The 14,669-nt window shown below is 51.6% G+C and overlaps 2 protein-coding genes across 7 annotated transcripts in view; one reads left to right on the forward strand and one right to left on the reverse strand.

Annotated features, from left to right (window-relative positions):
• Positions 1-8,986, forward strand: part of Usp40 (ubiquitin specific peptidase 40) — a 67,228-nt gene extending 58,242 nt beyond the window's left edge. For 4 of the 5 annotated variants that reach the window (XM_076865660.2, XM_076865659.2, XM_076865661.2 and 1 more), the window contains 6 exons: positions 753-871; positions 1,555-1,620; positions 2,512-2,722; positions 2,867-2,962; positions 4,237-4,331; positions 7,215-8,986. In XM_076865660.2, coding sequence (XP_076721775.2) covers positions 753-871; positions 1,555-1,620; positions 2,512-2,722; positions 2,867-2,962; positions 4,237-4,331; positions 7,215-7,323 — 696 coding nt within the window. In that variant the 3' untranslated portion in view covers positions 7,324-8,986. Of the gene's footprint in view, positions 1-752; positions 872-1,554; positions 1,621-2,511; positions 2,723-2,866; positions 2,963-4,236; positions 4,332-7,214 lie in introns of those variants that run through there. The other variant, XM_076865663.2, reaches the window with a different exon arrangement.
• Positions 8,987-9,620: 634 nt separating this feature from the next.
• Dgkd (diacylglycerol kinase delta) overlaps positions 9,621-14,669 on the reverse strand; it is a 97,341-nt gene continuing 92,292 nt past the window's right edge. For both annotated transcript variants that reach the window (XM_076865666.2, XM_077110243.1), the window contains exons 28-30: positions 13,827-13,944; positions 12,693-12,823; positions 9,621-11,889 (exon numbers count right to left, since the gene is read on the reverse strand). In XM_076865666.2, the coding sequence (XP_076721781.1) occupies positions 11,800-11,889; positions 12,693-12,823; positions 13,827-13,944 (339 nt within the window). In that variant the 3' untranslated portion in view covers positions 9,621-11,799. The remainder of the gene's footprint in view (positions 11,890-12,692; positions 12,824-13,826; positions 13,945-14,669) is intronic.

Genomic DNA, 14,669 nt, shown 5'->3' on the forward strand with positions numbered 1-14,669 from the left:
GGTGTGTGGCTCATGTTTGTCCTCAGTGTATGAGATAACATTCTTCCAGAAAGCCAGTCACTACGCTGGTGAGGACAATTGGAAAGATGCTTGTTTTCTTGCATTAGGTTAATGAGTGTTTGGGCCTACTTACTGGAGGCAAGGATTTTGAAGTATTTCAGGATGAGAAGTAACCTGGCTGGGAGTGCACACAGCCAGGAACTGTGCAGCACGCAGAGCGGCTCTGCTCTTGTGAATCACACATAGAACTCCCTGTGGAGTTTGAAAACATGATTAAAATACAGCTTTTGGCTCATATGTAGAAACAGGCAACTTACCTATTTCTCCAGCCAATTCAGCAGTGAGGAATATGAAAATTTCTTAGGATTAACTTAAGAGTTAGCTATTCCTGTTATTTTTCCTGGTACTGGGGATTGAACCCAAGGCCTCACTCTATCACTGGCACTACAGTGACATCCCCAGTCCTTCGGGGGATTTTGTTTTCGTTTTGTTTTTAATTTCATTTTGAGGCAAGGTTCTCACTGTATTGCTGAGGCTGACCTCAAACTTGCTGTCCTCCTGCCTCAGCCTCCCAAGTCACTGGGATTACAGTTGTGCACCACTGTTTTACCTGGCTCCTGTGAGTTCTTAAATAGACTTTCTCATTACTTAAGGTGTGCTTTCCCTCCAATGTCATTGTGTACTGCTTCATTCCATTTGTTTTAATGAGTGTTTTTAAAACCAGTGAAGAAATGTCTTTTTTCTTTGTCTAGGCCAGAACCTTAACCCCTTCCTCAGAGCTTGCTGTCCCTGCCCCAGCCCTCCTCAGAGCCTGGACAGTGGAGAGCAGGCGCCCTGGCAGGCTCTTACGCACTGACCGGCAGCGGCTCAAGTAGGTGTCTTGCAGGAAGTTTGCTGTGTCTCCCTGCTGCCCCTCAGGACTGGGTGGCCAAGGAGCCCCCATGGGGAGACTCTTCCTTTGAGTCAGGTGACAGCATCTGGGAGGCAGATGACACCTCTCACTGTTATTTAACTCTGGGATAACTTCATCTTTCCTCATTAAGTATAAATGTAGCTTTGTGTATTTCTCCTGTGCTCCAGAGACTGTAACATAAAAAAATTTGAAGTGGAAGTTAGGAGCAAGCTGTCTCTCACTCAGGAAGTGTTTGCTCAGCCTTCTGGAACTTTGATGAGCAGGTTGGGGGCATGGACAGTAACTATCATTTGCCTTAGAAAAAGCATTCCTGTGGGATTCTTTTACATCAGTTCTGATTGTGAGCCAAATAGCAAGGGTGTGAGAATCTCAATCTTGGCCAAACAGTGGACCATTTCTCTGGCATCTTCACAGAGCACAACCTCCCTGTTTAGTCGGGAATGACCCAGGTCTCTAAATAATCCCCACAGCAAGTGTTCTGAGTTTTCCCCTTTTCCAGAAGTTTGAGCATTCTTACATAAGAAAACAGCCTTTTGCTTAAGGAAAAAGCTTAAAACTAGCAAAAAAAAAAAAAAAAAATCATTGTCTTGAAAAATCAAATGATATTCCCCCCAGTGTTGTTTTGTTCCACTTATTACCAGGGAATATAAACTAGGACGGAGACCCGAGATCTGCCTGGAGCCCCTTCAGGAAGAGGAGCAGCTGGGGTGAGTCCTCCTGCCCAGGTGGAGCCCTGTGCCCGTCTTCTCACCGCTGCTGGCCTCTCAAAACTCCTCAACCTTGACATCCGAGTGGTATTTCCCCACTACCTTTAAGTAGTCTAGCAACTTAAAACAGAGTGTATTCTGGAAATGTGTTAGGAGTTCTGGCATATTCCTGTCACCCACGCCACCCAGCACGCTGCCCTGCTCTGGGTTAAAACACCATGTAACAGGACTGCAGTGTTGAGATCACGCCTCGTCTCTCCTCCTAGAGAGATACGTCTCTCCTCGTATCCTGTAACAATGTCTGTGTCTAGATTTTTATCCCTCCCTTTAAATATAGTCTTTCTCCTCCCCCTGCCCAGGGACCTTTTCCTGCTGAGCTTTCTCTATCTGGCTCCCTTTCCCCAACTCTGAGCCCTGCATTTGTGCTCCCTGGCTACCCCTCAGCATCCACATTTATAGTTCCTAATGTCAAGTACATAATTGTCTGCCTCAAACTGTCTTTTTTTTTGTAGCTTCTCACTTCTGTCTCTGAACCAGCATTTCCTGGGGGCTCCATGACTTGAATCTGTCAGGCTGGCTCCTGTTCCCTTCCCCGCAGGAGTACAGGTCCTGCCCAGGCCTCAGCTCTGCCTCAGCTGCCCCTTTCCCCACTGCTACTGCCTCTCCAGGATCTGTGTTGGATGCAGGGCGGGGTCTTTGCTTCTATTCTTCGTCAGGATTGAAGGAAATCCTGGGGAGAACAAAAGTTTCCTGCCAGCATTGAGGGTGTAGGGGAGTCTGAAATAAAACCCAGAAGAGTTCTGGGATGCTTTGCCCCCGTGCCCACCCCACGCCCTAGCAGGTATTGTGTGCCTGGTTGGTTCTGAACCTGGCATCCTGTTTTCTGTGCAGCCCCCAGGACGTGCTGCTGAGGACGCAGATGCGCATCCCTGAGGAGAGGGCCTACGCCCCTGCTGTGGACTTGGTGTGGGACACCACCCGAGGCTGGACCACCGGCTCCCTGAGGCAGAGAGTGGCCGATTTCTATTCTCTTCCTGTGGAGAAAATTGAAATTGCCAAATACTTCCCTGAAAAATTTGAGTGGCTTCCTATATCTAGCTGGGTAATGCTATGGGGCTTTCCCAGAGGACTTAGGGCTTCCTGGCCTAGCAATTAGGGCAACTCCAGTTTCTCACAGTGATGGGCTATTTAGTAAGAATTTGAGGTTGAATTTTATTTTTATTTAAGATGTTTGATTTTCCTATAGAACCAGCAAATTACCAAGAGGAAAAAGAAGAAAAAGCAAGATACTTTGCAAGGGGCACCCTATTACTTGAAAGATGGAGACACTATTGGTGTTAAGGTAGGTTGGTTAAAAGCATATTGACCACTCTGACAAGACACAAGAATCAAATAACACCATAGAGAAGTTTATCAGATCATTGAGACACAATGATCCCCATTGAGATCATTTCAGATAATGGGTAAGAAAGAGAGAGGCAGGCGTCTGGTAAGAATAGTGGAACCTTGACCTGAGAACTGTAAGGGGCAGTGGAAGGAAATTTAGACCAATTCCCCCTGTGACCATAGATGTAAAAATTCTAATAATAAAACACTAGCAAACAAACCTGGCGAGCGTGTTTTAAAGATATTGCTATGTGATAACAAAATATATTTATCCAAAAAATGCAAGCATGGCAGTGTCGAGAATATACCATGGGATATACATATGTATAGTAGCCTTCTCTCCTCTATCTGAGAGTGGGGCTGTCTATCCCATTGACTGAGGTGGTTTTTTGTTTGTTTGTTTGTTTTATAGGGATTCACCATTTTTTAAAATATATACACTTTGGAATAGGAATTGTAATCATGCCAGTTTATTGAAAGAGACGATCCTGGTTATGATGTGTTTGTCTCCCAAGGAGGTGCACCAAGCAGCAGCCATCCCTTCCCAAAGTCACTGAGGCTAACACCCCAAGAGTCATGCTTTGAAATGTGACCACTCAGGTGGGGAAGCTCTTAACACCAGACTAGGGCCAGGCCAAGTATCTGCCCTTTCCTGCCATGTGGCCTGGAGGCCTGCATTGTGGTTGAACTCCGAGGCAGGTAGCGGGAGGTCAGGGTTTACAACAAAAAGGATTCACAAGTAAAACTGAGGCTGAGTGTAGGGAATAGGAGAAGGAAGCTCTGTCACTCATCCTGCAGCGAAGGAACCCTAAGGGAAATGCCAAGGTCGAAGCTCACACTTCAGCTATAGAAACACATTGATTAAAAAAAGTAACAGAATTTATAAAACAAACAGCTGTTCCCAGCACAGCAGATTGGAGACCTGCTGGTCAACGTGCATGCTTTCCACCTGGGTCCCCATAAAGCCCCTTTTGTTTGGCTCAGTCCAAGTGGGAGCATTCGTAGTGGAAGGCAAAGGTCGATGGCTAGAATTAATTTCCCTTGTGAAGCCCCCACAACTTGTTCTCATAAAACACTAGAACATTTTACATCCCTAATAATCTGGTTTATATTAATCTAAATATTTCCTTTTGTCACTTTAGGTGATTTTTTTTAAACATATCTCTTTAAAATATAGGCTAAACGGACATGGAGACATTGCTCACTAGCTGTTTTACTCTTGAAATGTAGAACCTTCTGGTCGATGACAGTGACGACTTCAGCACAGCCAGAGACGATGCTGAGAAAGAGAAGCAGGAGCTGCTACCTCGGGGGAAGAGGGACAGGTAACTGGGGCCTCGCACTCACCACGGCCTCCCCAGGCCCCTGGCTTCTTACTTCTGTTTGGAAAGTCTGGTGAGGACTTGTGCTGTGACACAAACCACTCTGCCACCCACCTTTTCATGCCTCCTGCAGATGGCTTCCTTATGGCGCTTCTTGTGGAGCATGTGAAGTCCCTGGATAGCAGGAGTCATGGGGAGGCCTCCCACCTGTGCCCAGTTTGCACTCTCTTCCCTCCTCTCCTCTCCTGCCACCTTGTCCCGTTTCCTGGGTCTTTTTGCTCATATATACCCTCAGGTCCCCACCACCTAAAATTCCAAGACTCCTGAGCTGGTGTGCCAAGTCCCACCCTGCCGCCTCCACACTGCTGCTCCTGGCTACCTCAGCCTCACCATCTTCTCCAACTCTCTTAAAGGTTCCCAAAAGCTTGGCTGCTCTGCAGTGGCTACTCTGCGTCCTCATCCTACTTCTCTGCACTGCTCAGTGCCTGTACCCTCCCCCAGTGTGCAATGCCCCTTCCCACCGCCAGGGCCTCCTTCCCTCCACCTGTCCCATGCACACGGGCTTCCTGCATGTCCTTTCCCCACATGGCCTGCTGGACTCACTTCCACCTTGGGTGCTTGCTCTGCCACGCTCAGGTGTGCCCTGAGTCTTCCCAGAGTCCAGCCCCCTTCTGTCCTCCAGGCCACACATACCCACCAGAATCTACTGGAGCTCTCCACAGGCCTGCAACTGAATTCCTGAAGCAGGTTCACTCTGCATGGTCCTGCGTTCCTAGCTTCCTGCTTCCTGTCTCAGTGAGGCTCACTCTGTCCACACTCTCTACTGCTTTTGCCTCAGATCTAACCTGCCCAGTCTGGCCCCTGCTCATCTCCTAATTTTCACCTCTTCCCACCCTCCACACCTTGGGCAGCAGCATGCCAGGCACATGCCTGCAGTGAGCGTGCTTTGCCCTCTGCTGTGGGACATCAGGCTGGAGGGGGCAGAGGCCCAGGCCAGGCAGGTCCATGTGGCTCAGAGTCTAGATATCGGTGTGGCTGGAGGGACTGAAACAGGGAGTCCATAGTTCTGAGCAGCTGCTGTGTTGGATGAGTCATGGGGGAAAGAAGCAGGAGAACTCTTGAGGCAACTGTCACACTCGACATATGAAGGTCACATGTCGGGCAATGAGGATGGAAGGATCTAGAATTCGAGCTCTCTAAGCAGGAGGTTTCCTTCTCATTCTCCGCTGTATCCCCAGTACCTAGAACAGTGGTCGGAGTGTTGTAAGAAGTTTGTTCTGCAGGTGGGTGTGAACTTCCAGGCCCAGAGAGCTGTCTGTGCTGCAGTGTGTCAGGACACGGTGCTCTGCTTCCGTTCCCCAGTCCTTCCAGCATCGGCTGCATCCAGGGAAGTCATCCATGTCTCCTTGAACTGCGGGCACCATCCTTCCTCTTCCTCTTGCGGATGGTTCCTGGCAGCATTTTTTGCAAACAAAAGTTTGTGTAGCTGTCACCAAAAGTCTAATCTGCTGAGCCTAACCTGTCCTAGTCATATGGTATCAGAACAGTTGTGTCCTCAGAGCCATCACTCATGCCCTCGTCCATCCCAGCATTGTTGGGTATGTGGTGACCATGCTGATTATTATTTTCATTTTATTTTTCGGAGAGTTAATAGTCACATGCTGCCAAATGCAAACACAATGAAGTGCCTGGACCTGTCTCCCCAGACAGTCCCCCTCTCCAGGGGACCAGCATGACAGTCACATGCACAGCCTTTGAGAGTACATGCTCTTCCTTCTTCCTTGACATGGGAATTTCCTGGTGCACTTGCTGCCCCTGGCACACGCTGGGAGTGTGGCACGCTGCTGCAGTGTGCGAGTGGACCCTCATTTAGGAAATGACAACCAACTCGCAGACTGCAGATGTGGGCCCATCTGGGGCTCGTTCTGTGAGTAGAGGGACTGGGTCAAAGGGTAAGGCTGTTGACAATCTTGGAAACCATACTTGCAAATACATGAAGAGCTGACAGGCCAACACCCAGGAGGTCTGAGCGGACAGTTCGCAGAAAGGAAGCGCAGCCACCTGCCAGCGTGGTACACTCACTCACTGATAAGAGACCACTCAGGTTGCCACACGCCCCAGCACTGCTGCAGAGGGAAGCGCAGGGCTGGCGGCCTAGCAGGCACGCAGTGCCTGGGACAGTGTCCCCTGCTTGCGGGTGTAGGTTCAGAAGGACCCTGGGAAACAAGGCAGCTCCTACACTGTTGAAGCACAGGCCCACCAGACATGGACCCAGGATACACGGCAGCTTGATTCACTATGGCCAGGTCCCAGGCATGGTCCAGATGCACAGCAGGGGACAGCTCTGAGTCATGAGTGTCCGCAAACACATGCACGCGCACACAAGCCACACAGACATCAGGTTGAGCAAAAGAAGCCAGACACAGAGCACCCAGGTTACTCCTGGGGGTGGGAGGTCACAGCAAAAACTAATCTGCTGAGAGTCAGAGGGGCAGTGCTCTCAGGGCTGGCAGAAGCTGCCTCATATCCCACAGGTGTGAGCGTTTGTGAGGACAGGTGGAGCTGTGTTTGAAGTGCGTGCACCGTGCATGTTAGAGTTGAGTTTGATGTGAAAAAAAGTAGGTGCTGCTAGTAGGCTGGAAGAGACCCAGAGTCTGGCAGGCTGGGTGGCGAGGGTACGGCAACCGCTGTCCCCTTCCTGGGGTTGGCGGAAAGGTAAACTGGAGTCCTCTGGGGGGCAATCTGGAAATACCAGTCCATGCTGCAGACATGTCCCTGTCGGCCTGATCTAACCTGACCCTTGATATTGGGATGTATGTTGGCGTCACCCTAGACCCTTCTGCACGAGGACCACAACCGAGTCATGATGGCTTCTGTCTCCCACAGCCAAGAAGTCCTTTGTACACAGAGCAGTGATATCTCCAGTGCAGGGACACCTGCCCGGCCCCGAGGACCAGAAGCTTCTCTGTCTATTCACGTTGGGAGCTTCAGATAGCATTTGCAACAGGATGTGTCCCAGCACAGTGCCCAGGCTCTGCACAAGGCCAGCTAACCATCAATGCCTTAGAAGCAGGAGAGTGGTTTGTGGGCGACGAGTTGGCTGCATCCTCGGATCTCAAACCCTCGTCTTCACCTGCCAACAGAGGGACAGCTTTTCTCAGGCTGGGCAAACGTACTCCATAGCTCAGCTCCACAACATACCTTGGCCCATGGGAGCCAGCAGAGACCCAGGTACTGTGCAGGAGCCACGCAGGTGTTGACCTCACGCCACACCTGACCCCAGTGGCCGTTTTTCCAGGAAGCTTACCACTTGTGCATTAACCACAGGTATGGACAGGTGGCTTATTGCTCAACTCAAGATAAACTTGTGTAAGATCCACACGTGTATAGTTGCTTCCACTTTAACCTGCATTGAAGTGGGTTCTGATGGTCTGTCCCATGCTGCAGGGGGTGCTGTGCTTATTTATATCAGAAGGAAAGGGTAACCTGTGCCTCCCAATCTCCGTCCCCCACAAGGTTCTCTCAGATGACACGTTTCTTGTTTGAGCTGTGGCTCTGACACACAAAGCACACCACCACAGAGAAGAAAGCCTTAGGTAAGGCCCACCTTGGGGTCTGAGGTCAGAATACTTTTGCTGCTGCCCGCAGCTCCTTGGCCTCTCCCTCTGGAAGGCTGGTAGGAGGCGGGACCAGGGGACAAGGCCCCACAGTTGTGGGTTCCCAGATGTCTTGGGCAGGCTCAGTTTACATTGAGTAGCCTCAGTTGATTAAAATAGATTAATTCAACAAAGGTAACTATTCAATTTAAATTAAATTAAAGGGGTTTAAGTAGCATTTGAGAGCTAGCACTGCATTGGAGTTGACCAATCTAGGGTGCTGGACTGGCAACATCTCCAGCACATTCCTGAGTTGTCATGTACATGCTCCCCCTGGTGGTCACCTGTATTTCAGTTCCCCATCAGCCCTCACTGCCTAACACTAACACAGCTGAGGGCCGAGATGGGGAGGCACTGACAATGCAGCTTGGCACTTCGGCTATAGCCCTGGCTGAAGGCTGTCCTGCTGTGGCTGCTACCTTCTCAGCCCTGGATACTCAGCAGGTAGCCCTGCTTCTCCCTTCCCAATCCCCCCAACACCAGGTGTCTTCAGTCTTTGTAGAAGCACTTGGACTCAGACCAACAAGCCAGGGGGTTGTGCAACATGGAAGTCAAGGCCCAGTCCTCTAGACACGCCCCGAGGGGTGCGATGATGTGTGAACTAGGTCTCAGTCCTGTGGCTCCTGCCCAGGCCTGCTGTCAGCTGCTGTGTTGGTTACTGAGGGCATTTTCCCAGCGTGCCTCCATCCCATCTTAATGTAATAGCTGAAACATTTTGCTTTGAGGAGCCGGAGGCCTTCCCAAACCTCTGAAATATTCTCAGTGCTGGCCAGCAGGGGGCGCCCACCTGGGTGCTTGCTGGTTTTTTGTTTTTGTTTTCCAACTGGGCATGGGGAGAAAGCTAAGATTTTAAGGAAAAAAAAAAAAAACATTTTTAAAGTTGTAGTCTTCCATTTCCTTTATACGCATCTGCTTCGTGTTCTGCTTGCTTGAGATACGGTGTAGAGGCCTTCTTTCCCAGGTCCACGTCAAATGCTAAATAAACATGGCTTGAATTTAGAAGTAGCGTGCCAGTGCGGCTTTGGAAATCAAACAAGTATGTTTGGGTTTTAAATAAACCCAGATTCATGGGAAAACTGTAGTGGAAGACACTGGATGTCTTCTGGTCCTCCTCTTTTGTCAGGGTAGGGCTGGCGGAGGAGTGGAGCTGCAGGAAACGTGTTTGTTCAACTGCGACGTTCTTCTGGCAACAGGAATGGGGCAGGGCAGGGGCAAAAGTTACTAATGATCCAAAATTGTGGCTTCACTGACACTGGTTTCCCTTGGGAACAGACTCGACAGCAAAGGACCCGTGATGGCGGCACCTTCACCTATCTGGACAGGGCACTAGCAGCCCCTCACTAACTCTGCCCACATCTGAAGCCTGGCCCTGGTGGGGTTTAAAATACAGCATGTGGCGCTGTGCCTGTCCTCTTTAGGGAGGCACCGCAGGGCTGAGAGCCTTGGCCCAACCCAACTTCCCACCTCCCAGACTCAGTTTTTTAACCATGAGACCAGACCCCATGGTGGCTTTCCGTTTTGCTTTTCAGCACCCAAAATTCAGCCCATATTTAGAGCAGCTGAAAAAAATCTGAATTCAATTTGGCAACCAGTATTTTATTCAATGCACAGGAAAGTTGATTAAGGACTCGGGCCGTGACGATCAAAACAGGCTGGTTTATTTATACACAGAACAAGGTATTTACAGCTCTGCTGGGCTATGTACATAACAATACAAGAGGCGACTGCTTTCTGGTGGCCATATATAAATTAAGATTATAAATAGAGGGGTGAGCCCCAACCCTGGCACAAGTCCTCTTCTCCAAGACCTAAGCGGCCCCTCCCTTCCCTTCCCTACACTCTTCGCCCTGGGACTCTTGAGCAGCTGACCCAAGAAAGGCAGAACAGGAGGACCATGGCCTCGGCCCCAGGTGTATGGCACAGGCCATCAGGGCTCCTCATAGGCCCTTCGCTTCCGACTCTGAGAACTATGGTGGTTTCTGTGTGACCAGTGTTGAGTCACTGACAACACCAACTGTAACACCCCCAGCCCAAACCCAGTGCTTCCCCCAGAGGAAGACTGAGGGCTTGAGGTGGCCCCAGTGCAACTATCGGCTGTTTCTTGTGTCCCCTTCTAGCCTAAGTCTGACCCAGGGTTTGTAGTACCACGGGCACAGGGTTGTCACCTCCACGGTTATCCTTTCCCACTTGGAAATCAAGTGTCTCCCAGGGATGGATGACTACTGTCTCCACCAACACTACCTCAGGGAGGCGGCAAAGTCCATGCTCGGTCTCCACCCAGGCACCCGCGCCACTGGAATTGGGCCTGGGAAAGGCCCAATGGTAGACACGCTGACTCCACACTCGACTGGAGCCCGGCCCCCAGCAGGAACACTGTGGGGAGTGCTCGCAGGGCAGGGCACACAAGACCCTGAAGACCTGCAGACCCTGGACAGTCCACACACGACTCAGCAGGTACCTCTGAAGTGCCCCGAGCAGCTCCCCACCCAGCCTCCCCACATTAGATGAGGTGACCCCACTAAAGGGCCAGGCGGTGCATGGAGACACTCATACACTGCCTTCTCTCGGGTGTACAGCTGCAGCCTGGCACCTTCCTCAGGAGGGGGGTGTTAAAACGTTACAAGACCTTTCCGGGTGGCATTACAACCCCCTAGGGCAGCTTCCTAACAACCAGCTTCAAAAAGGAAAGGGGGCTGAGTCAGTGGCAGTGAGGACCAAGGGCGAAGGACTCAGCCCTGCCCTGGGGCTGGAGCTAGATCCCCGAACAGAGGCAGGGCAGGAGTCCTGGGCCAGAGTCATCCAGCCCAGGGAACCACTTGATTTGGCCCTGAGTCTGCAGACAACCTTCAGGGACACCAGCCTGGCAGCAGAAGACTAGATGCTAGCCCATGGCCTGAGATCTGGGCCTCCTGATAGGAAGAAGGACCCAGCCCACCCAGGGACGTGCTCCTGGAAACCCATACACTCTCCCACAGAATAGGCAGCTTCCCCAGACCCAGGAAGCTTCTCCTCCCCCAGAAGTACTGAGCTAACCCCAACCCACACACCCTTGTGGCTCCAAGCGGGACTCCTGAGGTCCATGGTATCCTGTAGACAGGAGGGATGTCCATGCCCACAGCCTAAGAGAGGATGCAGAGGAGGACCGCAGGCCTGCAGCGAATGAGGAAGGCCTGAGAGCTGAGGAACAGAACCACGCACTGCCTTGGCTGGATGAGAACTTTGCTCCCCTCCTCTTTAGAGCAGGTTAAAGCAAACAGAACTCAACAAGTCCGTTCACTTTCAAGACCAGCAGAGTGCACAGCCTTTGTTAGAAACAAAAACCTTCTGAATTAACAGGGCAGTAGCAGTGGGCTGCCTCGCGGGGCTGCTGGGAAGAGCCACAGGGTGGCTGTCAGGCACAAAGAATGTTCTGGCAGGGGCCCACCACGCACTGAGCCCAAACCATGCTTCTGAGAGCCAGCAGGGGCAGAGATGGTGCCACCAATGTGGCCAACAAAGCACACGCAGAGGGGCCCACAGGGTAACCCAGGCTCAGGGCCTAGGCAAGTTTCTGCAGAAGCGTCTGGTACCCAGAGTCCCTGTGGCCCATGACAGGTCAGTGAGAGCCGAGACTGGGCAGGACTCTGAGCTGGGAAAGGTGGTGTTTCAAAGGTAGCTGTGTTGGTATGTTCAGGACTCCTGAAGCTGTTATGGACGGGAGTCGAGAGCGGCTTCCTGTCACTAACAAAGGGAGTAGCACCATGAGAGGCCAGGGGCAGTCCTCCCTGGGCCTCAGTCGCAGGAGGAACGGAGGATGCAGGCCGAGAAGACAGAGGCTAGGCCTCGGTGGCAGGGGAGCCCCGGCTCAGTTCCTTGATTCCACACAGGATCCTCTTCATGTGTCCCACTTTGGTTACGCCAAGGTCCTGCAACAGAGAGGACAGCTACCATGGATGCCAGGAAGGGGGCCCAGACCAAAGGGCTCTACAGATGGGTCTGCACAGCGGACCCTTCCCACTCTGCTTCCTGAGCACAGATGAGGGTAAGAGAGACAACGACAGTGGAACAGACAGAAATGGCACAAATCACAATCGCAGGGACACCTAGCACACCGTTCCTGTGTCCTCCAAGTCACTGACGCCGTCAAGAACGATCCAACAAGACAAAAAACAAAACACAGGCCTAGGAGCAAGTGGATGGCGGGTGAGGCACTGCTAAGAGGGGCGGTGGCCTTTTGCCTTCTCAGGACTTGGCCAATAACAATGCCCAGAAGACAGGCTCCACAGGCTGACTCTACAAGTCAAGGGCAGTGGGTGCAGACCCAGGGGCACATGCACGAGGCAAGCTGCCTCAGCACCTGCCCAGGAGCAGCACAGAGAAGTCACATTATGTGACAGGGCTTCAGAAATCCTTCCACTCACAACTTGACACAGAGAACCCCACACACCACTAGGAACCGAAGCTCTTCTGCTAAGTGTGGGAGCCTGGGGCTGGACCCGCTGGGGCTTCTGAGGTCACACAGCCCCTTGTCAATATGGCCAAGCAAATCAAGACTCCCCCCAGTGTCTGCTCCTAGCTTCTCCTGGCTGTGGCAGGTGCAGCCATCACTGCCAAGAACCGTGCAAAACTTCAGGATGCTAGGACCTGGCCAGGAGCGGGTAGAGGACGGAGCTGAGAGGGGCTACCAGGAAGCCCCATGCAGGTTCCAAGAAGAAGCCTGTGAAAGTACCTTGAGGTCCCTCCGCTCCAGGTGCAGGAGCTCAGAGCCCCGGATGTCGTGCCGCGTGAAGATGTCCTTATACTCACAGAGACTGAGGTGCTCCAGCCAGGCAGCCACCTCCTCTGTCCCCCAGAGGTGAACTGTCGAGACGGAAAAGCACGAGTGCAGTGAGTGCCCAGAGCCCAGCGCAAGGACAGCCAGCGCCCGAGATGCCCCAGCAGTGGCGCCCACCACCCAGCCCAGGCAAGCACCCTCCCGTAGTGCAGTGCAGAAGAGACAGGAGCCACCCGCTCGGGTGTGAGCGGCAGGAGTGCTGGCATCTGTTCCTGCCAGGTGGCCACTCCCATGTCCCAGGAGAGATCAGACACCACCCAGTCCTGGGGGAACACCTTTGTGTGGCCAAAAGCCAGTGTTGGCTCTCACGGCTGGACCATAGCAGGAAGGGAGAGAGGCAGTTAGACTTTCCATACTCAGCCGCCATCATGAACAGAAACCCAATTTCTGGTCAAACATGCAAAGAACAACAATCAAAAGAGCTGCCCTAAATGGTGGCAAACACACTCAACAGAGTCCAGGTCGGGGCCTGCACAGCACCCAGAGGGCTACACACAGCTCGGTGCTCAGCCAGCCCTTTGGACAGAGATTGTAAACCCCAATTTACTGACCCTGAGGAAAAATGTCCTTTTGGATCATTTTCTATTGATTTCATCACCCACAATCACTGGTGGCCTGGGGTTCCTGGCTTAAAGACCTTGATCAACGAATCAATCAAATAGGAATCAGCAGCCTTTCACAAGGAGCAGGCAGAGGACCCCAGCACAGTCTGAGTCCAGAGTTTTGTCTCCAAGTCTGTCTTGTCACCTCTGCTGTCCTCCCTACCTCAAAGCCCCAACTCAAGGCTGACAGGTCAGTGTCCCATCACCCTGGGTCTCCATGGGGGAGCAGGGCATGACAAAAGTACCCAGCCTAGACAGGGAAAGCAAGCAGGGGGAGGTGCTGTAGCTGCAGACAGACCTGTGCAGCCACGTGACTGAAAGTCACAGCAAAGGGACCACAGGGAACGGCCTCGCAGCCGGGGGAGAAAAGCAGAGGCCAGGACCACTGGCATGGACAGACAGAAACACGCAGGAGAAGGGCAGGTACCCGGGGCTCCCAGGCTACTGTAAGCTTCTTTGTTCTTGTTGTTTTTCTCCTTTTTAAATTTGGTCACCAGGCGGAATTTACCACTGCGGCTGCGTTTGGAAAGATCCAACATCACATTCTGTTGGGGAGAAGGAGAAACACTGGGCGTCAGACCCTACCTTATCGAGGCCTCGGTCATGCCCTATAGAGGTGGGGTGGAGGGAGGGAGGGGTAGGAAGAGACACCTCCTCCTTCTTTTGGTTTTATTCCCTAACTTGTCCTTGTATGTACTACTGATCTTCATGTCTTTGAAACATTTTAAGTGGTCATTGTCATATCATTTATTTTTACATTCTACTTTTTTAACTTTTATAACATTGGCATTCTTCTTGTGACTGAAAGCATTTTTGTAAATATTAACTACCCCTACATGCCACTATATGAAGATGATTAAAACAGACCGTTCAGCCAGTCTTCTCATGTTGGATCACGAGGTTTGTTGACCAGTGTTGTACGCTGCCTTTCTAGATGAGGCTTTTCCTGCATCCTGCCTCCTTTCCTGGGGATGCACTACCTATGCTGGAACAGTTGGGGATGGGGGGGCAGAGCCACAGAGAAATGGGGTCCTTGTCTTGCCGCCAGCAACAGCCACTCCTCCACAGGATGTCCCCAGGGACACAAGGAGGCAAAGGTACTCATTCTGTGACATGCTGTTTATAAGAGAGACGCCATAAATAAAGCTTGAAAGTATAAGCATGGGAGAGAATATACCAAGCAAGTAGACTTGAAGATTAAAAGGATCCTTACGTAATGACAAAACCTATGTGTACCTAATACCATAGGCTCAAAATATATATTGTAAAC

This window comes from Callospermophilus lateralis, chromosome 9, assembly GCF_048772815.1.
Source record: "Callospermophilus lateralis isolate mCalLat2 chromosome 9, mCalLat2.hap1, whole genome shotgun sequence".
Taxonomy (NCBI): Eukaryota; Metazoa; Chordata; class Mammalia; order Rodentia; family Sciuridae; genus Callospermophilus; species Callospermophilus lateralis.